Source organism: Salvelinus namaycush, unplaced genomic scaffold (genome assembly GCF_016432855.1).
Source record: "Salvelinus namaycush isolate Seneca unplaced genomic scaffold, SaNama_1.0 Scaffold21, whole genome shotgun sequence".
In the NCBI taxonomy this organism is placed as follows: domain Eukaryota; kingdom Metazoa; phylum Chordata; class Actinopteri; order Salmoniformes; family Salmonidae; genus Salvelinus; species Salvelinus namaycush.
The window spans coordinates 654507-681745 of record NW_024058897.1 but is presented as its reverse complement, the minus strand read 5'-3'; the positions used below and the strand labels follow the sequence as shown (position 1 = coordinate 681745).

Genomic DNA, 27239 nt, shown 5'->3' with positions numbered 1-27239 from the left:
TGTAGGGGTAGACAGGCTGATAGTGGGTTGTAATGGTAGACAGGCTAATAGTGGGTTGTAGGGGTAGACAGGCTGATAGTGGGTTGTAGGGGTAGACAGGCTGATAGTGGGTTGTAGGGGTAGACAGGCTGATAGTGGGTTGTAGGGGTAGACAGGCTGATAGTGGGTTGTAGGGGTAGACAGGCTGATAGTGGGTTGTAATGGTAGACAGGCTGATAGTGGGTTGTAATGGTAGACAGGCTGATAGTGGGTTGTAGGGGAAGACAGGCTGATAGTGGGTTGTAGGGGTAGACAGGCTGACAGTGGGTTGTAGGGGTAGACAGGCTGATAGTGGGTTGTAGGGGTAGACAGGCTGATAGTGGGTTGTAGGGGTAGACAGGCTGATAGTGGGTTGTAATGGTAGACAGGCTGATAGTGGGTTGTAGGGGTAGACAGGCTGATAGTGGGTTGTAGTGGTAGACAGGCTGATAGTGGGTTGTAGGGGTAGACAGGCTGATAGTGGGTTGTAGGGGTAGACAGGCTGACAGTGGGTTGTAGTGGTAGACAGGCTGATAGTGGGTTGTAATGGTAGACAGGCTGACAGTGGGTTGTAGGGGTAGACAGGCTGATAGTGGGTTGTAGGGGTAGACAGGCTGATAGTGGGTTGTAATGGTAGACAGGCTGATAGTGGGTTGTAGGGGTAGACAGGCTGATAGTGGGTTGTAGGGGTAGACAGGCTGATAGTGGGTTGTAATGGTAGACAGGCTGATAGTGGGTTGTAATGGTAGACAGGCTGATAGTGGGTTGTAGGGGTAGACAGGCTGACAGTGGGTTGTAGTGGTAGACAGGCTGATAGTGGGTTGTAGTGGTAGACAGGCTGATAGTGGGTTGTAGTGGTAGACAGGCTGATAGTGGGTTGTAGGGGTAGACAGGCTGATAGTGGGTTGTAGGGGTAGACAGGCTGATAGTGGGTTGTAATGGTAGACAGGCTGATAGTGGGTTGTAGGGGTAGACAGGCTGATAGTGGGTTGTAGTGGTAGACAGGCTGATAGTGGGTTGTAGGGGTAGACAGGCTGATAGTGGGTTGTAGGGGTAGACAGGCTGATAGTGGGTTGTAATGGTAGACAGGCTGATAGTGGGTTGTAGGGGTAGACAGGCTGATAGTGGGTTGTAGGGGTAGACAAGCTGATAGTGGGTTGTAATGGTAGACAGGCTTATAGTGGGTTGTAGGGGTAGACAGGCTGATAGTGGGTTGTAGGGGTAGACAGGCTGATAGTGGGTTGTAGGGGTAGACAGGCTGATCGTGGGTTGTAATGGTAGACATGCTGATAGTGGGTTGTAATGGTAGACAGGCTGATAGTGGGTTATAGTGGTAGACAGGCTGATAGTGGGTTGTAGTGGTAGACAGGCTGATAGTGGGTTGTAGTGGTAGACAGGCTGATAGTGGGTTGTAGGGGTAGACAGGCTGATAGTGGGTTGTAGGGGTAGACAGGCTGATAGTGGGTTGTAGGGGTAGACAGGCTGATAGTGGTTGTAGGGGTAGACAGCCTGATAGTGGGTTGTAGGGGTAGACAGGCTGATAGTGGGTTGTAGGGGTAGACAGGCTGATAGTGGGTTGTAGGGGTAGACAGGCTGATAGTGGGTTGTAGGGGTAGACAGGCTGATAGTGGTTGTAGGGGTAGACAGGCTGATAGTGGGTTGTAATGGTAGACAGGCTGATAGTGGGTTGTAGGGGTAGACAGGCTGATAGTGGGTTGTAGGGGTAGACAGGCTGATAGTGGGTTGTAGGGGTAGACAGGCTGATAGTGGGTTGTAATGGTAGACAGGCTGACAGTGTGTTGTAATGGTAGACAGGCTGATAGTGTGTGTGTTTGTGTGTCATGTGTGTGTTGTGTGTTAGACTCACAGCTGTGGTGGTGGTCCTGTGTGTTCGACTCACAGCTGTGGTGGTGGTTCTGTGTGTTAGACTCACAGCTGTGGTGGTGGTCCTGTGTGTTAGACTCACAGCTGTGGTGGTGGTTCTGTGTGTTAGACTCACAGCTGTGGTGGTGGTCCTGTGTGTTCGACTCACAGCTGTGGTGGTGGTTCTGTGTGTTAGACTCACAGCTGTGGTGGTGGTCCTGTGTGTTAGACTCACAGCTGTGGTGGTGGTTCTGTGTGTTAGACTCACAGCTGTGGTGGTGGTTCTGTGTGTTAGACTCACAGCTGTGGTGGTGGTCCTGTGTGTGTTAGACTCACAGCTGTGGTGGTGGTTCTGTGTGTTAGACTCACAGCTGTGGTGGTGGTCCTGTGTGTGTTAGACTCACAGCTGTGGTGGTGGTCCTGTGTGTGTTCCCCCCATGTGTCTGTCTCAGGGAGACCCAGTAGATGTCTGAGCCACAGAGCTGCACTGACCAGACCGTCCAACAGCTCCCTCCACAGCTGCAACCTGCAGGGGTTAACACACACACACACACACACACACACACACACACACACACACACACACACACACACACACACACACACACACACACACACACACACACACACATGCTTTTTTATAATCAACTGCACTGTTGATCCATTTCTGTGGTATCCTTTCATTCTTTAGTTTCCCATCAATATTCCCTCTTCTCTTTTCTCCAGACCGATGCTGCATCTCTGTCTCCCTCCCTCCCTTTCCCCTCCCTCCTCCCTCCCTCCCCCCTCTTCCCTCCCCCCCTCCCTCCTTTTCCCTCCCCCCTCCCTCCCTCCCCCTCCCTCCCCTTCCCTCCCCCTCTTCCCTCCCTCTTTTTCCCTCCCTCCCCCTCCCTCCTCTTCCCTCCCCCTCCCTCCTCTTCCCTCCCTCCCCCTCCCTCCTTTTCCCTCCCTCCCTCCCTCCTCTTCCCTCCCTCCCTCCCCCTCCCTCCTCTTCCTTCCCTCCCTCCCTCCCTCCTCCTCACCCTATAGCGTTGAGTGGTAGGGGCGTGTGTTGTATGAGTGGCTGGGTGAGCTCCAGGAGGAGGGTGTTATAGAGGCTCAGAGCCCCCTCTCTGGTGAGCCTCTCCTGGGGTCCATCCTGCTCCCCGTCCCCCTGGGGCAGAGCCAGCACGGCCTGGAGAGGGGAACAGAGAGGAGAGTGGAGAGAGAAGGGTTAGGTCTTGGTTACACTACTCGGTGGCCTTGTAGTTAGAGTCCCTCCGGAGATCGGAAGGTTAGGGGTTCCAACCCCGGTCGAGACTCTGTGAATGGGACCTGATGCATCTCTGCTGCGCACGTGAGGTGTGTGTGTGTGTGTACCTGTCGTAGTGTAGACACAGAGAGGTCCCAGGCTGTTTCTCTGTCTTCTCCTGTTTCTGCGGTCACCTGCTGCCACAGGCTCTTCAGCGCCTCCACTGTCTCATAATGGTACTGCAGCTAGGGCCAAGATGGACCAACAGTTTACTGTTACAAACACAGTATGGGCCAGTCGTGTGTGTGTGTGTGTGTGTGTGTGTCACTAAACAACCCAACAGAAAGAGGAAGGTGTTATTCTATTCAGAAATCAGCTAGAACCATGAATGGAACCATGAATGAACCTAAATCATCGTCATCACTGAGGACTCCTTTAAGTCTTTGTGCTTCTGTCTGTTTTTACATATTGAGAGAGAATCTATTCATGTTCAAAGACAAAAGCCATGATGACACATAATTATAGTAATGGCTGATAATGTTGCTAATGACCGTGGCTGTGTCTGAAATGTCATTCTATCCCCTATATATAGCGTGTCTACCCACTCTGCCTAGAGAGTGTGTGAAAACACCCTTTGTTTTTGAAATTTCACTTCCTTACGTTTAAAAAATACATTTTTACCAAGACAAATATGATTCTTCATGTCCTGAATCGTTCCGTGGAGTCTTTCTCTAACACATCATTATCGTTTTATCTAAGGAGCTGGATGTTGTGACCTAATACATCCCATAATAAGCACTGAGCTCTGTGGACATAGCGGTGCCGATTTCTCCTCGTGACTTTAGACGATGTTACATGTTGTGGTGGTCGTTTCTGCACGTCGCAAAAAGCTAAAATAGCCTGACATGAGCTGAATTAAATGTACAAGTCTTTGATAATAAAAAGCTTACTGCTCAGTTGACATTTCGACAGAGATCTTCTTGTTTTTTTGTGAGAAATATTACATGAATATCAAAAGCGTATACAAAACTTAATTTGAAAATACTACACGTCATGTCTCGAAATCAATATCTATCTGCCCTCGATATTGTTTTATGCCCTGTGGATTCAAGAAGAAGGATGGCGAGTTCAACGGTGAACCTGTCAGTTAGCCTTCATTCTCTGACGCCATGCTATTATCCTGATTCAGGACAAAAACATTCATCTGGCCTCCATTGATTTAGTCGCCCTAATTCTGGCCATCCTACAAGGGTAATAACTCCAATAACTTTTAAACAGCTTATCATAGAGACATGAGGTTTGGCCAATTGGTTTTCTCAGAGGAGTATCTACACAATGCACATATTTACCCATTGGTCACTGAGAGAATGGACGTTCAGAGTGATGATGCTGGCTGTGTGGAACTGATAGAATGGACGTTCAGAGTGATGATGCTGGCTGTGTGGAACTGAGAGAATGGATGTTCAGAGTGATGATGCTGGCTGTGTGGAACTGATAGACTGGACGTTCAAAGTGATGATGCTGGCTGTGTGGAACTGAGAGAATGGACGTTCAGAGTGATGATGCTGGCTGTGTGGAACTGAGAGAATGGACGTTCAGAGTGATGATGCTGGCTGTGTGGAACTGAGAGAATGGATGTTCAGAGTGATGATGCTGGCTGTGTGGAACTGAGAGAATGGATGTTCAGAGTGATGATGCTGGCTGTGTGGAACTGAGAGAATGGATGTTCAGAGTGACGATGCTGGCTGTGTGGAACTGATAGACTGGACGTTCAGAGTGACGATGCTGGCTGTGTGGAATTGAGAGAATGGACGCTCAGAGTGACGATGCTGGCTGTGTGGAACTGAGAGAATGGATGTTCAGAGTGATGATGCTGGCTGTGTGGAACTGAGAGAATGGACGTTCAGAGTAATGATGCTGGCTGTGTGGAACTGAGAGAATGGACGTTCAGAGTGATGATGCTGGCTGTGTGGAACTGAGAAAATGGACGTTCAGAGTGATGATGCTGGCTGTGTGGAACTGAGAAAATGGACGTTCAGAGTGATGATGCTGGCTGTGTGGAACTGAGAGAATGGACGTTCAGAGTGATGATGCTGGCTCTGTGGAACTGAGAGAATGGACGTTCAGAGTGATGATGCTGGCTGTGTGGAACTGAGAGAATGGACGTTCAGAGTGATGATGCTGGCTGTGTGGAACTGAGAGAATGGACGTTCAGAGTGATGATGCTGGCTGTGTGGAACTGAGAGAATGGACGTTCAGAGTGATGATGCTGGCTGTGTGGAACTGAGAGAATGGACGTTCAGAGCTGTTTTAGTGTCTCTGACCCCTGTGCGTAGGAGTCTGTGGTCGTGACAGTCTATTGATTTTGCTGGGCATTCTTTGGCCCCCCGTCTTTGTTAAAGAGAGACTCAGCCAGATTGCAACGAGCAGCATCGCAGATATTAAGATGAGCTCAATGCAAGACTTTGCTCTCACAGAGGTGCACTTCTCGCTCCGACGACGTGGTAGCCACGGGAACCACAACAGCAGAGAGGTGATGCCTCTTAGTTGTGGTGTAAATTGAGCGGATATTGTGTTTACTTGGTGCACACGAGGTCATCTCTCTGAGTCTACCTTCGAGGTGGAGTGTACCTTTGGGTTCCTGTTGTGGAAGTGTTCTTCCTCGGTGGTGTAGAGCTCCGCAGGGGAGCCGGGTCTCTCTGGGGTGAGGACGCCTCGTAACACGTCACACACCAACGACCGACACACTGACGCAGCCTCTCTCTGCTGCAGCTCCCTCTACACACACACACGCACGCACGCACGCACGCACGCACGCACGCACACACACACACACACACACACACACACACACACACACACACTCACAGAGAGAGAGAGGCACACACACACACACACACACATATACACACACAAACACATACACACACACACACACACACACACAAAATTAAACATCACACTTAAACACATGAATACACAAACACAATTATGCTTAATTCAACTGTGAAGTTACAAACACACCCTCCCTCCTCGCACCCTCCCTCCCTCCTCACATCCTTCCTCCCTCCTCACACCCTCCCTCCTCGCACCCTCCCTCCCTCCTCACATCCTTCCTCCCTCCTCACACCCTCCCTCCCTCCTCACACCCTCCCTCCTCGCACCCTCCCTCCCTCCTCACACCCTCCCTCCTCACATCCTTCCTCCCTCCTCACACCCTCCCTCCCTCCTCACACCCTCCCTCCTCGCACCCTCCCTCCCTCCTCACATCCTTCCTCCCTCCTCACACCCTCCCTCCCTACTCACACACACCCTCCCTCCCCACACCCTCCCTCCCTCCTCACATCCTTCCTCCCTCCTCACACCCTCCCTCCCTACTCACACACACCCTCCCTCCCTCCTCACACCCTCCCTCCTCACACCCCCTCCCTCCTCACACATTCCCTCCCTCCTCACACACACACCCTCCCCACACCCTCCCTCCTCACACACTCCCTCCCTCTTCACACACACCCTCACCACACCCTCCCTCCCTCCTCACACACTCCCTCCCTCCCCACACACCCCCTCCCTCCCCACACACACAGACCTCCCCACACACACCCTCCCTTCTCACACTCCCTCCCTCCCCCCTCCCTCCCAACACCCACCCTCCATCCTCAGACACACCCTCCCTCCCCACACACCCTCCCTCCCTCTCCACTCTCCCTCACTCCCACCCACCCTCCCTCCCCCCTCCCTCCCTCCCCACACAGACCTCCAGGGCGTGTCTCTGGTCGGCGGTCTTGTCCTGGTAGAGAGCCACGCCCCTCAGTGTCACCTGGATGGAGGCTCCGCCCAGCAGGACAGGGTGTGTGTTGAGACGCCACACCTCTGTCCTGATGCCTGGGACCTCCGACTTAAATATAAACTCTACACGCTTGCTGTCACCTGGTAGAATCACACCTGGTACAGAGATAGATAGAGAGAGACAGAGAGAGATGGGGAGGGGAGAAGGAGAGAGAGAAAGAGATGGGGAGGGGAGAAGGAGAGAGAGATGGAGGGAGAGAGACAGAGAGAGATGGGGAGGGGAGAAGGAGAGAGAGAGATGGGGAGGGGAGAAGGAGAGAGAGAGAGATGGGGAGGGGAGGAGGAGAGAGATGGAGAGAGAGAGAGAGATGGGGAGGGGAGAAGGGGAGAGAGAGATGGGGAGGGGAGAAGGAGAGAGAGAGAGATGGGGAGGGGAGAAGGGGAGAGAGAGAGATGGGGAGGGGAGAAGGGGAGAGAGAGAGATGGGGAGGGGAGAAGGGGAGAGAGAGAGAGAGGGGGGGGGGAGAGGGAGAGAGAGAGGGGGAGGGGAGAAGGGGAGAGAGATGGGGAGGGGAGAAGGGGAGAGAGAGAAAGAGATGGGAGGGGAGAAGGAGAGATAGATGGGGAGGGGAGAGAGAGAGAGAGAGAGAGATGGGGAGGGGAGAGAGAGAGAGATGGGGAGGGGAGAAGGGGAGAGAGAGAGAGATGGGGAGGGGAGAAGGGGAGAGAGAGAGCGAGATGGGGAGGGGAGAAGGAGAGTGGAATGGGGGGGAGAAGGAGAGAGAGATGGGGAGGGGAGAAGGGGAGAGAGAGAGGTTGTGGGGAGAAGGAGAGTGGAATGGGGGGGAGAGAGGGACAGAGAAAGAGAAAGGAGGACAAAGCAGGTTGTAATTATGACATGCATTGACGTAAATGCTGCCAGCTGTGTGAACAAAAACACAGCGTGTGTGTACGTACATAGTGTGTCTGCGCGTACATGTGCAGTGTGTGTGTGTGTGTGTACGTACATAGTGTGTCTGCGCGTACATGTGCAGCGTGTGTGTGTGTGTACCTGTGGAGGTGTTGAAGTAGAAGTGCTGTGTGTGTGTGTGTGTCCTGGCGTCAGGGAAGCTGTGTGGTACAGCCAGGCGCTGCCAGCTGTAGTAGACTGCTGTACTGCCCTCGTTCTGCACCTCCATGTCTGAACTGGCTCGCTCTCCTGACAGGGCCTCAAACGTTACCCTGGCGCTGATACCCACCTCCCCCTGGGAGGAGAGAGAGGGAGAGAGGGAGATAAGAGGGAGGGGAGAGGAGGGTTGAGAGAGAGGAGGGTTGAGAGGAGGATGAAGAAGGAGATTGGGAGGGAGGAGGGAGAGAGGAGGGTTGAGAGGAGGATGGAGAAGGAGATTGGGAGGGAGGAGGGAGAGAGAGAGAGAGGAGGGTTGAGAGGAGGATGGAGAAGGAGAGTGGGAGGGAGGAGGGAGAGAGGAGGGTTGAGAGGAGGATGGAGAAGGAGATTGGGAGGGAGGAGGGAGAGAGAGAGAGAGAGGAGGGTTGAGAGGAGGATGAAGAAGGAGAGTGGGAGGGAGGAGGGAGAGAGGAGTGTTGAGAGGAGGATGGAGAAGGAGATTGGGAGAGAGAGGAGGGTTGAGAGGAGGATGGAGAAGGAGATTGGGAGGGAGGAGGGAGAGAGAGAGAGGAGGGTTGAGAGGAGGATGGAGAAGGAGAGTGGGAGGGAGGAGGGAGAGAGAGAGAGAGAGGAGGGTTGAGAGGAGGATGGAGAAGGAGAGTGGGAGGGAGGAGGGAGAGAGAGAGAGGAGGGTTGAGAGGAGGATGGAGAAGGAGATTGAGAGGGAGGAGGGAGAGAGAGAGAAGAGGTTTTAGAGGAGGATGAAGAAGGAGATTGGGAGGGAGGAGGGAGAGAGAGAGAAGAGGTTTTAGAGGAGGATGAAGAAGGAGATTGAGAGGGAGGAGGGAGAGAGAGAGAAGAGGTTTTAGAGGAGGATGAAGAAGGAGATTGGGAGGGAGGAGGGAGAGAGAGAGAAGAGGTTTTAGAGGAGGATGAAGAAGGAGATTGGGAGGGAGGAGGGAGAGAGAGAGAAGAGGTTTTAGAGGAGGATGGAGAAGGAGATTGGGAGGGAGGAGGGAGAGAGAGAGGAGGTTTTAGAGGAGGATGAAGAAGGAGATTGGGAGGGAGGAGGGAGAGAGAGAGAGGAGGGTTGAGAGGAGGATGGAGAAGGAGAGTGGGAGGGAGGAGGGAGAGAGAGAGGAGGTTTTAGAGGAGGATAAAGAAGGAGATTGAGAGGGAGGAGGGAGAGAGAGAGAAGAGGTTTTAGAGGAGGATGAAGAAGGAGATTGGGAGGGAGGAGGGAGAGAGAGAGAGGAGGGTTGAGAGGAGGATGAAGAAGGAGATTGGGAGGGAGGAGGGAGAGAGAGAGGAGGTTTTAGAGGAGGATAAAGAAGGAGATTGAGAGGGAGGAGGGAGAGAGAGAGAAGAGGTTTTAGAGGAGGATGAAGAAGGAGATTGGGAGGGAGGAGGGAGAGAGAGAGAGGAGGGTTGAGAGGAGGATGGCGAAGGAGATTGGGAGGGAGGAGGGAGAGAGAGAGAGAGAGGAGGGTTGAGAGGAGGATGGAGAAGGAGATTGAGAGGGAGGAGGGAGAGAGAGAGAGGAGGGTTGAGAGGAGGATGAAGAAGGAGAGTGGGAGGGAGGAGGGAGAGAGAGAGAAGAGGTTTTAGAGGAGGATGGAGAAGGAGATTGGGAGGGAGGAGGGAGAGAGAGAGAAGAGGTTTTAGAGGAGGATGAAGAAGGAGATTGGGAGGGAGGAGGGAGAGAGAGAGAGAGAAGAGGTTTTAGAGGAGGATGAAGAAGGAGATTGAGAGGGAGGAGGGAGAGAGAGAGAGAGAAGAGGTTTTAGAGGAGGATGGAGAAGGAGATTGGGAGGGAGGAGGGAGAGAGAGAGAATAGGTTTTAGAGGAGGATGAAGAAGGAGATTGGGAGGGAGGAGGGAGAGAGAGAGAAGAGGTTTTAGAGGAGGATGAAGAAGGAGATTTGGAGGGAGGAGGGAGATATAATATGCTGTTTTTTTTAGTGTTGTATCATTTCTCCTCCACTCACCAAACAATAGACCATATGAACAAGCTCCACAGGTTTAACAGTGTGTGTGTGTGTGTGTGTGTGTGTGTGTGTACCTTGTGAGAGGTGGAGGTGCCTGTCCAGCGGGCGGGCTGCCCACAGAACCTCAGGGCAGGCACCAGCACCGCGTCCAGCATGACATCATCAAACTGCGACAGGGGGTCACTGGGAACAGAGGGACAGGTCGTGTCTCAAATGGCATCCTATTGCTTATATAGTGAACGGAGGCCCCTATGGGCCCTACATAGTGAATAAGGTGCCCTCTGTACCATAAGGCTCTGGTCAAAAGTAGGACTAGGACTATATAGGGATGTACACTCAGTCACTATCGGCCAATGGACCAACATGAGAATATGTTTTACTTATTTTATTTTTATTTAACCTTTATTTAACTGGGCAAGTCAGTTAAGAACAAATTCGTATTTACAATGACGGCCTACAGGGGAACAGCAGGTACAACAGCCGGGTACAACAGCCTTGTTCAGGGGCAGAACGGTTTTTACCTTGTTAGCTCTGGGATTTGATCCAGAAACCTTTCGGTTACTGGCCCAACGCTCTAACCACTAGGCTACCTGCCGCCCCCAGAATCAATACACACGGTCACTATCGGCAACGCTACAATGGACCAACATGAGGATATCATCAGAATTAATACACACGGTCACTATCGGCAACGCTACAATGGACCAACATGAGGATATCATCAGAATCAATACACACGGTCACTATCGGCAACGCTACAATGGACCAACATGAGGATATCATCAGAATTAATACACACGGTCACTATCGGCAACGCTACAATGGACCAACATGAGGATATCATCAGAATTAATACACGGTCACTATCGGCAACGCTACAATGGACCAACATGAGGATATCATCAGAATCAATACACACGGTCACTATCGGCAACGCTACAATGGACCAACATGAGGATATCATCAGAATCAATACACACGGTCACTATCGGCAACGCTACAATGGACCAACATGAGGATATCATCAGAATTAATACACACGGTCACTATCGGCAACGCTACAATGGACCAACATGAGGATATCATCAGAATCAATACACACGGTCACTATCGGCAACGCTACAATGGACCAACATGAGGATATCATCAGAATTAATACACACGGTCACTATCGGCAACGCTACAATGGACCAACATGAGGATATCATCAGAATTAATACACGGTCACTATCGGCAACGCTACAATGGACAAACATGAGGATATCATCAGAATTAATACACACGGTCACTATCGGCAACGCTACAATGGACCAACATGAGGATATCATCAGAATTAATACACACGGTCACTATCGGCAACGCTACAATGGACCAACATGAGGATATCATCAGAATTAATACACACGGTCACTATCGGCAACGCTACAATGGACCAACATGAGGATATCATCAGAATTAATACACACGGTCACTATCGGCAACGCTACAATGGACCAACATGAGGATATCATCAGAATCAATACACACGGTCACTATCGGCAACGCTACAATGGACCAACATGAGGATATCATCAGAATCAATACACACGGTCACTATCGGCAACGCTACAATGGACCAACATGAGGATATCATCAGAATTAATACAGTCACTATCGGCAACGCTACAATGGACCAACATGAGGATATCATCAGAATCAATACACACGGTCACTATCGGCAACGCTACAATGGACCAACATGAGGATATCATCAGAATTAATACACGGTCACTATCGGCAACGCTACAATGGACCAACATGAGGATATCATCACAATCAATGAGCCACGAGATAAACTGTTTGTTAGTGATTTAGGATGAGGGGGGGCATTTCTTACTGGTTCTCCTTCTGCTCCGCCTCCCTAAGCTCCTCCCTCTCCTCCTCCTCCAATAGGGGGCTCCGCTTCACAGTGACAGAGGTGAAGGGCTGGCCTGACCCAATCACCTCCAAGCCATCTATCTCCTAGAGAGGGGGGGAGAGGACAGTATAGTGAGAGACTGGGAGAGGGAGAGAAAGAGAGAGAAAAGGGTCATGTGGCTCTGGCCAATAGTAGTGCACTATGTAGGGAATAGGGTCCTGTGGCTCTGGCCAATAGTAGTGCACTATGTAGGGAATAGGGTCCTGTGGCTCTGGCCAATAGTAGTGCACTATGTAGGGAATAGGGTCCTGTGGCTCTGGCCAATAGTAGTGCACTATGTAGGGAATAGGGTCCTGTGGCTCTGGCCAATAGTAGTGCACTATGTAGGGAATAGGGTCCTGTGGCTCTGGCCAATAGTAGTGCACTATGTAGGGAATAGGGTCCTGTGGCTCTGGCCAATAGTAGTGCACTATGTAGGGAAAAGGTTGCCATTTGTGATGCATCCTATAACTAGGGAACAAACCAGACAGTAATTGTTCACTGAAATATGGCTGAACAGTATCAGGGTATCAGAGTGACAGGTAACACAACATAACATCATGGAGTCTCTGTTTCTACCCACTGTCTTCAGCCGTCTCAATATGGAGTCTCTGTTTCTACCCACTGTTTTCAGCCGTCTCAATATGTAGTCTCTGTTTCTACCCACTGTCTTCAGCCGTCTCAATATGTAGTCTCTGTTTCTACCCACTGTCTTCAGCCGTCTCAATATGTAGTCTCTGTTTCTACCCACTGTCTTCAGCCGTCTCAATATGTAGTCTCTGTTTCTACCCACTGTCTTCAGCCGTCTCAATATGTAGTCTCTGTTTCTACCCACTGTCTTCAGCCGTCTCAATATGTAGTCTCTGTTTCTACCCACTGTCTTCAGCCGTCTCAATATGTAGTCTCTGTTTCCACCCACTGTCTTCAGCCGTCTTAATATGTAGTCACTGTATCTTTCTGACCATTTCTCTTTTTCCCTCCCAATCTATACTCAACTCTCTCTTTCTATCTCTCTCTCTGTCTCCATCATCTATCTGACAGGACATTCTGTCTGTCTGTTTCTCTGGACACATCAAACTCCCAGTCAGACCAGACTGACATCCACACACGTGAATGAACACAAACACACATACAAACACACAACACACACCCCCGCCAGACCAGAACATACAGGCTCATTACAACACTGCCTTACACCATTCTCATTATTAATGAGTGTGTGTGTGTGTCTGTGTGTGTGTGTGTGTGTGTGTGTGTGTGTGTGTGTGTGTGTGTGTGTGTGTGTGTGTGTGTGTGTGTGTGTGTGTGTGTGTGTGTGTGTGTGTGTGAATGAACTCCCCCATAATAAGTGCCTGTTACTTAAGCTGCTAATCAGGTCTAATTGACAATGACAATGCACAGAGGGTGAGGAGAGACAAAGCTGTGGGTGTCTGTTGTATGGATGTGTATTACGTGTGCTAGTGTGTGTTTCTGGACCAGTGTGTGTGTCTGCCGGTTCCCCAGGTCTCGCTCAGTGATAGTGTTATTGTTATGTTGTAGAACAGTAGAACAGGACTGTCTCAGTGATAGTGTTATTGTTATGTTGTAGAACAGGACTGTCTCAGTGACAGTGTTATTGTTATGTTGTAGAACAGGTCTGTCTCAGTGACAGGGTTATTGTTATATTATAGAACAGTAGAACAGGACTGTCTCAGTGACAGGGTTATTGTTATGTTGTAGAACAGGTCTGTCTCAGTGACAGTGTTATTGTTATGTTGTAGAACAGTAGAACAGGACTGTCTCAGTGATAGTGTTATTGTTATGTTATAGAACAGGACTGTCTCAGTGACAGGGTTATTGTTATGTTATAGAACAGGACTGTCTCAGTGATAGTGTTATTGTTATGTTATAGAACAGTAGAACAGGACTGTCTCAGTGATAGTGTTATTGTTATGTTGTAGAACAGTAGAACAGGACTGTCTCAGTGATAGTGTTATTGTTATGTTGTAGAACAGTAGAACAGGACTGTCTCAGTGATAGGGTTATTGTTATGTTATAGAACAGGTCTGTCTCAGTGATAGTGTTATTGTTATGTTGTAGAACAGTAGAACAGGACTGTCTCAGTGATAGTGTTATTGTTATGTTATAGAACAGGACTGTCTCAGTGATAGTGTTATTGTTATGTTGTAGAACAGGACTGTCTCAGTGATAGTGTTATTGTTATGTTATAGAACAGGACTGTCTCAGTGATAGTGTTATTGTTATGTTATAGAACAGTAGAACAGGACTGTCTCAGTGATAGTGTTATTGTTATGTTATAGAACAGGACTGTCTCAGTGATAGTGTTATTGTTATGTTATAGAACAGGACTGTCTCAGTGATAGGGTTATTGTTATGTTATAGAACAGGACTGTCTCAGTGACAGGGTTATTGTTATGTTATAGAACAGGTCTGTCTCAGTGATAGTGTTATTGTTATGTTATAGAACAGGACTGTCTCAGTGATAGGGTTATTGTTATGTTATAGAACAGGACTATCTCAGTGATAGTGTTATTGTTATGTTGTAGAACAGTAGAACAGGACTGTCTCAGTGATAGGGTTATTGTTATGTTATAGAACAGGACTGTCTCAGTGATAGTGTTATTGTTATGTTATAGAACAGGTCTGTCTCAGTGATAGTGTTATTGATATGTTATAGAACAGGACTGTCTCAGTGATAGGGTTATTGTTATGTTATAGAACAGGACTGTCTCAGTGATAGTGTTATTGTTATGTTATAGAACAGATCTGTCTCAGTGATAGGGTTATTGTTATGTTGTAGAACAGTAGAACAGGACTGTCTCAGTGATAGGGTTATTGTTATGTTGTAGAACAGGACTGTCTCAGTGATAGTGTTATTGTTATGTTGTAGAACAGGACTGTCTCAGTGACAGGGTTATTGTTATGTTATAGAACAGGACTGTCTCAGTGATAGGGTTATTGTTATGTTATAGAACAGGACTGTCTCAGTGATAGTGTTATTGATATGTTATAGAACAGGACTGTCTCAGTGATAGTGTTATTGTTATGTTATAGAACAGGACTGTCTCAGTGATAGTGTTATTGTTATGTTATAGAACAGGACTGTCTCAGTGACAGGGTTATTGTTATGTTATAGAACAGGACTGTCTCAGTGATAGTGTTATTGTTATGTTGTAGAACCCTGTCTCAGTGATAGTGTTATTGTTATGTTATAGAACAGGACTGTCTCAGTGACAGGGTTATTGTTATGTTGTAGAACAGGACTGTCTCAGTGACAGGGTTATTGTTATGTTGTAGAACAGGACTGTCTCAGTGACAGGGTTATTGTTATGTTGTAGAACAGGACTGTCTCAGTGACAGGGTTATTGTTATGTTGTAGAACAGTAGAACAGGACTGTCTCAGTGATAGTGTTATTGTTATGTTATAGAACAGGACTGTCTCAGTGACAGGGTTATTGTTATGTTGTAGAACAGGACTGTCTCAGTGACAGGGTTATTGTTATGTTGTAGAACAGGACTGTCTCAGTGACAGGGTTATTGTTATGTTGTAGAACAGTAGAACAGGACTGTCTCAGTGATAGTGTTATTGTTATGTTATAGAACAGGACTGTCTCAGTGACAGGGTTATTGTTATGTTGTAGAACAGGACTGTCTCAGTGACAGGGTTATTGTTATGTTGTAGAACAGTAGAACAGGACTGTCTCAGTGGTAGGGTTATTGTCAGTGGTAGGGTGGTAGGGTCTCAGTGACAGGGTTATTGTTATGTTATAGAACAGGTCTGTCTCAGTGACAGGGTTATTGTTATGTTATAGAACAGGACTGTCTCAGTGATAGTGTTATTGTTATGTTGTAGAACAGGACTGTCTCAGTGATAGTGTTATTGTTATGTTATAGAACAGGACTGTCTCAGTGACAGGGTTATTGTTATGTTATAGAACAGGACTGTCTCAGTGACAGGGTTATTGTTATGTTGTAGAACAGGACTGTCTCAGTGACAGGGTTATTGTTATGTTGTAGAACAAGACTGTCTCAGTGATAGTGTTATTGTTATGTTATAGAACAGGACTGTCTCAGTGATAGTGTTATTGTTATGTTATAGAACAGTAGAACAGGACTGTCTCAGTGATAGTGTTATTGTTATGTTATAGAACAGGACTGTCTCAGTGATAGTGTTATTGTTATGTTATAGAACAGGTCTGTCTCAGTGATAGTGTTATTGATATGTTATAGAACAGGACTGTCTCAGTGATAGTGTTATTGTTATGTTGTAGAACAGTAGAACAGGTCTGTCTCAGTGATAGGGTTATTGTTATGTTGTAGAACAGTAGAACAGGACTGTCTCAGTGATAGTGTTATTGTTATGTTATAGAACAGTAGAACAGGTCTGTCTCAGTGACAGGGTTATTGTTTTGTTATAGAACAGGACTGTCTCAGTGATAGTGTTATTGTTATGTTATAGAACAGGACTGTCTCAGTGACAGGGTTATTGTTATGTTATAGAACAGGTCTGTCTCAGTGATAGTGTTATTGTTATGTTATAGAACAGGACTGTCTCAGTGATAGTGTTATTGTTATGTTATAGAACAGGACTGTCTCAGTGATAGTGTTATTGTTATGTTATAGAACAGGACTGTCTCAGTGATAGTGTTATTGATATGTTATAGAACAGGACTGTCTCAGTGACAGGGTTATTGTTTTGTTATAGAACAGGTCTGTCTCAGTGATAGTGTTATTGTTATGTTGTAGAACAGTAGAACAAGACTGGTCATGTCCTCTGGGGTTCCAATCCACCAGACCTGAACACTGGCACTCTATGTCTGGGCAGGCACTGGGTACACGCTTCATTAACCGTACCAGTTGTGTGTGTGTGTGTGTGTGTGTGTGTGTCATATTCTGAATGGATCAGGAGTGTACAGGACATCCACATCAGACACACAGTGTGCCTCTCTCTCTGTTAACTGGTACACTGTCATTAAACTTATTGAGGACATCAAGAGTTAGGGCAGCTCACCCTGAGCGGGGAGGGAACAGGGACGGATGGGGGTTTGTAGAGGAGGTGGAATGGTTACAGGAGGATATTTAGTGGTGTGTAGGTGTTGGAAGGTCTTTGAAGTGGAAATAAATTAACACTGTATTTATAGTGAGGCAAAACTTATTCAGCTAGCAGGAGTATTGTGGAGTGAGGTAGAGAGTATTGTGGAGTGAGGTATAACGTTTTGTGGAGTGAGGGAGACAGTATTGTGAAGTGAGGTAGACAGTATTGTGGAGTGAGGTAGACAGTATTGTGGAGTGAGTTATAAAGTATTGTGGAGTGAGGTATAGAGTATTGTGAAGTGAGGTAGAGATTATTGTGGAGTGAGTTATAAAGTTTTGTGGAGTGAGGGAGACAGTATTGTGAAGTGAGGTATAAAGTATTGTGAAGTGAGGTAGACAGTATTGTGGAGTGAGGTAGACAGTATTGTGGAGTGAGGTATAAAGTATTGTGGAGTGAGGTAGACAGTATTGTGGAGTGAGGGAAACAGTATTGTGGGGTGTATTGTGGAGTGAGGGAGATAGTATTGTGGAGTGAGGTATAAAGTATTGTGGAGTGAGGTATAAAGTATTGTGGATTGAGGTAGACAGTATTGTGGAGTGAGGGAGACAGTATTGTGGAGTGAGGTAGACAGTATTGTGGAGTGAGGAGACAGTATTGTGGAGTGAGGTAGACAGTATTGTGGAGTGAGGTAGACAGTATTGTGGAGTGAGGAGACAGTATTGTGGAGTGAGGTAGACATTATTGTGGAGTGAGGTAGACATTATTGTGGAGTGAGGTAAATAGTATTGTGGAGTGAATGAAAGAGTATTGCCAAGATGAGGTATAGAGTATTGTGGAGTGAGGTAGACTGTATTGTGGAGTGAGGTAGACTGTATTGTGGAGTGAGGTAGACAGTATTGTGGAGTGAGGTAGACAGTATTGTGGAGTGAGGTAGACATTATTGTGGAGTGAGGTAGACAGTATTGTGGAGTGAGGTAGACAGTATTGTGGAGTGAGGTAGACAGTATTGTGGAGTGAGGTAGACATTATTGTGGAGTGAGGTCAAAGTTATGTGGTAGATGTGTGTGTGTCCATGTCCCCAAACCTTAATCCTTACCTTAACCATTCAGAAGGAATGACTCAACTTAACCGAACAAAAATCTGTTTATCCCCCTGTGGACAAACATGGAATTCTGTGTCTGTGTGTGTGTGTGTTGTGTGTGTGTGTGAGTATTACTGGCTGGTTGAAGTCCAGGTCTTTGAGAACATCTCTGAGCTCATGTCGTCGGTGCTGCAGGTAGAGACTCTGGTCCCAGGTCCTGCTGGCTGATCCACACGTATCTGGGAGAACATTACCTACAACACACAATGAGGGGTTCTTTATTTTAGAAACTGTCTGTGTGTGTGCGTTCATTCATGTGTGTGTGTGTGTGTGTGTGTATTTGCATTCATTCTGTGTGTGTTTACCTGACTCCAAATGGATGCTGTGTGGCTGTGAGATGTGTGTATGTGTTTACCTGACTCCAAATGGATGCTGTGTGGCTGTGAGATGTGTGTATGTGTTTACCTGACTCCATGTGGATGCTGTGAGATGTGTGTATGTGTTTACCTGACTCCATGTGGATGCTGTGAGATGTGTGTATGTGTTTACCTGACTCCATGTGGATGCTGTGTGGCTGTGAGATGTGTGTATGTGTTTACCTGACTCCATGTGGATGCTGTGTGGCTGTGAGATGTGTGTATGTGTTTACCTGACTCCAAATGGATGCTGTGTGGCTGTGAGATGTGTGTATGTGTTTACCTGACTCCAACTGGATGCTGTGTGGCTGTGAGATGTGTGTATGTGTTTACTTGACTCCATGTGGATGCTGTGTGGCTGTGAGATGTGTGTATGTGTTTACCTGACTCCATGTGGATGCTGTGTGGCTGTGAGATGTGTGTATGTGTTTACCTGACTCCATGTGGATGCTGTGTGGCTGTGTGTATGTGTTTACCTGACTCCATGTGGATGCTGTGCGGTGTGTGTATGTGTTTACCTGACTCCATGTGGATGCTGTGTGGCTGTGAGATGTGTGTATGTGTTTACCTGACTCCATGTGGATGCTGTGTGGCTGTGAGATGTGTGTATGTGTTTACCTGACTCCATGTGGATGCTGTGTGGCTGTGAGATGTGTGTATGTGTTTACCTGACTCCATGTGGATGCTGTGAGATGTGTGTATGTGTTTACCTGACTCCATGTGGATGCTGTGCGGTGTGTGTATGTGTTTACCTGACTCCATGTGGATGCTGTGTGGCTGTGAGATGTGTGTATGTGTTTACCTGACTCCATGTGGATGCTGTGTGGCTGTGAGATGTGTGTATGTGTTTACCTGACTCCATGTGGATGCTGTGTGGCTGTGAGATGTGTGTATGTGTTTACCTGACTCCATGTGGATGCTGTGTGGCTGTGAGATGTGTGTATGTGTTTACCTGACTCCATGCAGATGCTGTGTGGCTGTGTGATGTGTGTATGTGTTTACCTGACTCCATGTGGATGCTGTGTGGCTGTGAGATGTGTGTATGTGTTTACCTGACTCCATGCGGATGCTGTGTATGTGTTTACCTGACTCCATGCGGATGCTGTGTGGCTGTGTTTACCTGACTCCATGCGGATGCTGTGTGGCTGTGTGATGTGTGTATGTGTTTACCTGACTCCATGTGGATGCTGTGTGGCTGTGAGATGTGTGTATGTGTTTACCTGACTCCATGTGGATGCTGTGTGGCTGTGAGATGTGTGTATGTGTTTACCTGACTCCATGCGGATGCTGTGTGGCTGTGTGATGTGTGTATGTGTTTACCTGACTCCATGTGGATGCTGTGTGGCTGTGAGATGTGTGTATGTGTTTACCTGACTCCATGCGGATGCTGTGTGGCTGTGTGATGTGTGTATGTGTTTACCTGACTCCATGCGGATGCTGTGTGTATGTGTTTACCTGACTCCATGCGGATGCTGTGTGGCTGTGCGATGTGTGTGACAGGTTCCTGCTGTCCTCTCTGTGTCTGGGTCAGGGTGGCTGAGATACCACTCAGCTCATCACCAAACCTCTGAGGGAGGCTCCAGAACTCACTGCCTACACGGTAACCCTGGCAACACACACACAGGTTAGTTCTAAATGGCTAGAGTAGCAATAGACACCCCCCTCCAGGTGACTCCTACCTGTCCAGAGTGTATGGCTGGCAGGCCTCGGGTGATCAGTTCTCTCTGCTCCTGAGTCTCTCTGAAACGGTTGGACTGGTTCATCAACAGCCTCTCTACTGGCTTCTGGAGCAGGTCTAGAGAGAGAGAGAGAGAGAGAGAGAGAGAGGAGAGAAGAGAGAGAAAAGAGAAAGAGAGAGAATGTTGATGGTAGTTGTAGTCCTTTATGTGGTAGTTGTAGTTCTGCTAGACCTACTGGAGATAAGGTCCTGCTGGTGTCGTCTCTGGGTCATGTGTGTGTGCCAGTGCTGCAGGGCGTGGCTCTGGACGTCTCTCTGACCCCTGGGGACTGGAGGGGGTCTCTCTGCACCCCTCTGACCCCCCAACACCTGGGAGACGGCTCTCTGAGGGGCTGGCACCCTCCTCACCAGCTGGAGAGAGAGATACAGGGGAGGGAAAGCTTAACAATATTTCAAGTTTAGAGTCAGAACCCATCAGAGAGCTGGATAGAAAGAGAGACAGAGAAACATTTTCATTGACTGAAGAGCATTATAACCAAAATAATTATATTTGTTATAAGGGATTTTCAACCATGGTATCTTCTCTCACCTCAGTCTCTCCCCTGGCCTGCATCTCTGTCCTGAAGTCCTCCAGACTACCCAGAATGCTGTGGGGGAGGACCATCCCCTGGGCATCGAAGCGAGGTCCCCCCGGTCCTGACAAAACCACAACATCAACACAACATCACCACAACATCACCTCTCCATGAACTAAACACTATTCAGATTCTAAATACTTGATTCATCCCACGGGGGGCCATTATGTAGGCAGGAGAGTAGATATACAACATAGAAGAGCACCAGTGGAGGCTGCTGAGGGGAGGACGGCTCATAATAATGGCTGGAATGGAGTCAATGTAATGGCATCCACCACATCTTTTATATGTTTGATACCATTCTAGTGACTCCGTTCCAGACATTATTATGAGCCGTCCTCCCCTCAGCAGCCTCCCCTGAAGAGCACACAACATAACAACAGACAGCACCAATAGTTCTACATAGCATGAGGATGAATGACAACAGTCTAGGTGACTAAAGAACTGTCAAAACAGATGAACTGTACATGAATATAAAGGTGAAGTGGATTTTCGACATTCGTTTTTGAGCCCCTTTCCTTGTTTGTATTCACCAGTTGTTCCCAACCGTTTATAGTCCCGCACCCCTTCAAACACTCAACCTCCAGCTGTACCCCCTCTAGCACCAGGGTCAGTGCACTCTCAAATGTTGTTTTTTGCCATCATTGTTAGCCTGCCACACACACACTATACAATACATTTATTAAACATAAGAAGAGTTTTTGTCACAACCCGGCTCGTGGGAAGTGACAAAGAGCTCTTATAGGACCAGGGCACAAATAATAATATAATAATAATCAATAATTTTGCTCTTTATTCAACCATCTTACATATAAAACCTTTTTTGTTAATCGAAAATTGTGAATAACTCACCACAGGTTAATGAGAAGGGTGTGCTTGAAAGGATGCACATAACTCTGCAATGTTGGGTTGTATTGGAGAGAGTCTCAGTCTTAAATCATTTTCCACACACAGTCTGCCTGTGTTTAGTTGTCATGCTAGTGAGGGCCGAGAATCCACTCTCACGTAGGTACGTGGTTGCAAAGGGCATCAGTGTCTTAACAGCACAATTTGCCAAGGCAGGATACTCTGAGCGCTGCCCAATCCAGAAATCTGGCAGTGGCTTCTGATTCAATTCAATTTTCACAGATTTGTTGCAATTTCGATGAGGCTCTTTTGTTCAGATATCGGTAAGTATTATTTGACCATGCTGGTCATCTATGAACATTTGAACATCTTGGCCATGTTCTGTTATAATCTCCACCCGGCACAGCCAGAAGAGGACTGGCCACCCCTCATAGCCTGGTTCCTCTCTAGGTTTCTTCCTAGGTTTTGGCCTTTCTAGGGAGTTTTTCCTAGCCACCGTGCTTCTACACCTGCATTGCTTGCTGTTTGGGGTTTTAGGCTGGGTTTCTGTACAGCATTTTGAGATATCAGCTGATGTAAGAAGGGCTATATAAATACATTTGATTGATTGATTGACTGTAGGCAGGGCATGAAAGGGATAACGAATCCAGTTGTTTGTGTCATCCGTTTCGGGAAAGTACCTGCGTAAATGCGCACCCAGCTCACTCAGGTGCTTCGCTATATTACATTTGACATTGTCCGTAAGCTTGAGTTCATTTGCACACTAAAAATTATACAATAATGGAAAGACCTGTGTGTTGTCCTTGTTAATGCAGACAGAGACGAGCTCCAACTTCTTAATCATAGCCTCAATTTTGTCCCGCACATTGAACATAGTTGTGGAGAGTCCCTGTAATCCTAGATTCAGATCATTCAGGTGAGAAAAAACATCCCCCAGATAGGCCAGTCGTGTGAGAAACTCATCATCATGCAAGCAGTCAGACAAGTGAAAATGATGGTCAGTAATGAAGACTTTAAGCTCGTCTCTCAATTCAAAAATAAGTGTCAATACTTTGCCCCTTGATAACCAGCGCACCTCTCTATGTTGTAAAAGCGTTACATGGTCGCTGCCCATACCATTGCATAATGCAGAAAATACACGAGAGTTCTGGGGCCTTGCTTTAACAAAGTTAACCATTTTCACTGTAGTGTCCAACACGTCTTTCAAGCTGTCAGGCATTCCCTAGGCAGCAAGAGCCTCTCTGTGGATGCTGCAGTGTACCCAGGTGGCTTGAGAATTGAGAATCCCACACACCTGATTGAACTAATCATGGTCTTGAGAATCCCACACACCTGATTGAACTAATCCCGGGCTTGAGAATCCCACACAGCCCGGTAGCTCTCTAGGACCAGGAATGGTGACCACTGTATTGTGCTGTGTGACCACAACCGTGATACACCCCACCTGTACCTCACACCTATGGCCAGAAGGGGCAGTGTAGCCAGCTCACCTGTGTAGTCCAGTGGCTGTGTGGTGGTGTCCTGGGCCAGGGGGCGGGCCACCGCTACCCTCACCCCCTTTCTGATGTCATCAAGTGGGCGGGTCTTACGCACCAGCACTCGGGTCACTGCTGCAGGCTTCTGGGGTTCTTTAGGGGGCTGGGGCACCCGCAACTATGGACGTACACACACACACACACACACACACACACACACACACACACACACACACACACACACACACACACACACACACACACACACACACACACACACACACACACACAAAAGGGTGGCAGGTAGCCTAGCAGTTAGAGGGTTGGGACAGTCACTATAAAGTCGCTACTTCGAAACCCCGAGCCGGAAAGGTGGAGAAATCTGCTCAGTAAATCTCCAACATTAATCTCCACGCTGATGACGTGGACCTGGATTAAGGCAGCCCCCCTCCCCCGCACCTCTCTGATTCAGAGGGGTTGGGTTAAATGAGGAAGACACATTTTGGTTGAATGCATTCAGTTGTGCAACTGACTACGTATCCCCTTACTATTATGTATGCATACACACACGTTACGTACACACACACCCACACACACAAACATACACACACGCATTATGTACACACACACCCACACACACAAACATACACACACGCATTATGTACACACACACACACACACACACACACACACACACACACACACACACACACACACACACACACACACACACACACACACACACACACACATTATGTACACATGCACACACACACCTTCTCCAGGTCCTCAGGTCTGATGGCCAGGGCCTGGATGTCCTCTCCTTTAAGAGTGGGGCTCTGAGGCTGCTCTTCACTCAGACACGACGAGAAATCCTCTGACACTTTCAGACGTTTCTTCTCTGGAGACGAGAGGACAGGATGAGGAGAGGAGAGAACCAACTGTTTCATTCCAAGCACATGGGGCCAACATGGCACTTGTTCAAATTCTGAATAATAAACCAAGCTTCCCCATTTCTGAATCTATTTGTTTTGGCTTGCACTCATATGGGGAAAACCACGTTTCCAGTGATGACACACACAGCCAACTACTGAACCAACGGCATCAGGCTTAACAAACACTAACCCATAGACCAGGCTTAACAAACACTAACCCATAGACCAGGCTTAACAAACACTAACCCATAGACCAGGCTTAACAAACACTAACCCATAGACCAGACTTAACAAACACTAACCCATAGACCAGGCTTAACAAACACTAACCCATAGACCAGGCTTAACAAACACTTACCCATAGACCAGGCTTAACAAACACTAACCCATAGACCAGGCTTAACAAACACTAACCCATAGACCAGACTTAACAAACACTAACCCATAGACCAGGCTTAACAAACACTAACCCATAGACCAGGCTTAACAAACACTAACCCATAGACCAGACTTAACAAACACTAAACCATAGACCAGGCTTAACAAACACTAACCCATAGACCAGGCTTAACAAACACTAACCCATAGAACAGGCTTAACAAACACTAACCCATAGAACAGGCTTAACAAACACTAACCCATAGACCAGGCTTAACAAACACTAACCCATAGACCAGGCTTAACAAACACTAACCCATAGAACAGGCTTAACAAACACTAACCCATAGACCAGACTTAACAAACACTAACCCATAGACCAGGCTTAACAAACACTAACCCATAGACCAGGCTTAACAAACACTAACCCATAGAACAGGCTTAACAAACACTAACCCATAGACCAGGCTACATCTGAAACGGAGACCATGATTTGCTGCTAGCAAAGCTATTGTTACATCACTCACTGACCTCCTGACATTGAGAGAAAGAGAGGAGCAGAATATTCATACACACACACACATAGTTATGCAATTCTGTTCGTCCTCAGCGCTCCAACTGCAACAGAGTCTGTCCCTGGTTACCATGACCACCACACAACCCACCGCTTATCTTTTTAGTCTGTCCCTGGTTACCATGACCACCACACAACCCACCGCTTATCTTTTTAGTCTGTCCCTGATTACCATGACCACCACACAACCCACCGCTCATCTTTTGAGTCTGTCCCTGGTTACCATGACCACCACACAACCCACCGCTTATCTTTTTAGTCTGTCCCTGGTTACCATGACCACCACACAACCCACCGCTCATCTTTTGAGTCTGTCCCTGGTTACCATGACCACCACACAACCCACCGCTCATCTTTTTAGTCTGTCCTGGTTACCATGCCCACCACACAACCCACAGCTCATCTTTTGAGTCTGTCCCTGGTTACCATGACCACCACACAACCCACCGCTCATCTTTTTAGTCTGTTCCTGGTTACCATGACCCCCACACAACCCACAGCTCATCTTTTGAGTCTTTCCCTGGTTACCATGACCACCACACAACCCACCGCTCATCTTTTGAGTCTGTCCCTGGTTACCATGACCAACACACAACCCACCGCTCATCTTTTGAGTCTGTCCCTGGTTACCATGACCACCACACAACCCACCGCTCATCTTTTTAGTCTGTTCCTGGTTACCATGACCCCCACACAACCCACAGCTCATCTTTTGAGTCTTTCCCTGGTTACCATGACCACCACACAACCCACCGCTCATCTTTTGAGTCTGTCCCTGGTTACCATGACCAACACACAACCCACCGCTCATCTTTTGAGTCTGTCCCTGGTTACCATGCCCACCACACAACCCACCGCTCATCTTTTTAGTCTGTCCTGGTTACCATGACCACCACACAACCCACCGCTCATCTTTTGAGTCTGTCCCTGGTTACCATGACCACCACACAACCCACAGCTCATCTTTTGAGTCTGTCCCTGGTTACCATGACCACCACACAACCCACAGCTCATCTTTTGAGTCTGTCCCTGGTTACCATGACCACCACACAACCCACCGCTTATCTTTTTAGTCTGTCCCTGGTTACCATGACCACCACACAACCCACCACTTATCTTTTTAGTCTGTCCCTGGTTACCATGACCACCACACAACCCACCGCTCATCTTTTGAGTCTGTCCCTGGTTACCATGACCACCACACAACCCACCGCTCATCTTTTGAGTCTGTCCCTGGTTACCATGACCACCACACAACCCACCGCTCATCTTTTGAGTCTGTCCCTGGTTACCATGACCAACACACAACCCACCGCTCATCTTTTGAGTCTGTCCCTGGTTACCACGACCACAACTTTTGCTTCTCTACCTTTTGCTTTTCTATCCTTTTCTACCCCCCCCCCCCTCTCCCTGCCACCTGTTCTGAGGCCCAGTACATTCTGTGTGGTTTTCAGAGGAGGGTAGCACCTTGCGGAGAGTGAGAGGCCACAGAAAGGATAAAAGAAAAACTGCAGGAGTCTCATCCTTCACAGTGAGTTACCTTGGCACACAATGGAAGGCAACGGGGACACTGAGGCTCCACATGCACTCTCTTTTGTGACTGTGTCCTGTTTATGTACACACACACACCACATCAATAAACACACACACAGATAAACACACACACACAACAACAGAGCCCCACGTAAACAAATACACACCTATGCCTCGAGAGTGTCTCTTTTACAGAGTAAAGACATGAAATTAGATGTCACTGTGTCCTTGGAGGTCTTGTTCCTGTCTCTCTTCTTTCTCCCTCTCTTATATTTTGATTTGATTTCACACTCATTTTATCAGGTAAGTTGACTGAGAACAAATTCTCGTTTCATACATGATTCATGACTATCTACCCGCCCTGCTACATTCATACAACAGCTATGTTGGCTAGCTATTTTCTACATACCTGGCGGGGTCCGAGGTCTCGCCTCCTTTTTGGGAGTTTTGCCAGTGGATTTGCCTAGACTTGCCATTTCAATGCTTAGGCTAGCTAAGGTAACGTTAGTTAGTTGTAACGTAGCTAGTTAGTCAACTCGGCAGCTGAGCAAGTCGTTTTAGCTAAAGTAAATTGGTGTCACGCAGGGAGACAAGAAAGTTACAATTGTCCCTAAACAGTGACATTTATATAATGTATACAAAATCAACTTCGTCGTTGAGTAAACTGTTGATAGCTAGCATCTAGCCTTGTCATTCGTGTCTCTTTCTCCCCGCTGGCTCG

General features: G+C 47.7%; 1 protein-coding gene across 1 annotated transcript in view; it reads right to left on the bottom strand.

Moving 5' to 3' along the window:
• LOC120038198 (mycbp associated protein) overlaps window positions 1–26994 on the bottom strand; it is a 47652-nt gene extending 20658 nt beyond the window's left edge. Inside the window, exons 1-16 of the mRNA XM_038984058.1 lie at window positions 26928–26994; window positions 23875–23999; window positions 23114–23276; window positions 20732–20838; window positions 20379–20553; window positions 20144–20259; window positions 19920–20070; window positions 18184–18302; window positions 11873–11997; window positions 10071–10179; window positions 7953–8145; window positions 6870–7057; window positions 5744–5890; window positions 3241–3357; window positions 2904–3055; window positions 2286–2407 (exon numbers count right to left, since the gene is read on the bottom strand). Of these exons, the coding sequence (XP_038839986.1) occupies window positions 2286–2407; window positions 2904–3055; window positions 3241–3357; window positions 5744–5890; window positions 6870–7057; window positions 7953–8145; window positions 10071–10179; window positions 11873–11997; window positions 18184–18302; window positions 19920–20070; window positions 20144–20259; window positions 20379–20553; window positions 20732–20838; window positions 23114–23276; window positions 23875–23999; window positions 26928–26994 (2176 nt within the window). The remainder of the gene's footprint in view (window positions 1–2285; window positions 2408–2903; window positions 3056–3240; window positions 3358–5743; window positions 5891–6869; window positions 7058–7952; window positions 8146–10070; window positions 10180–11872; window positions 11998–18183; window positions 18303–19919; window positions 20071–20143; window positions 20260–20378; window positions 20554–20731; window positions 20839–23113; window positions 23277–23874; window positions 24000–26927) is intronic.
• Window positions 26995–27239: the final 245 nt, after the last annotated feature.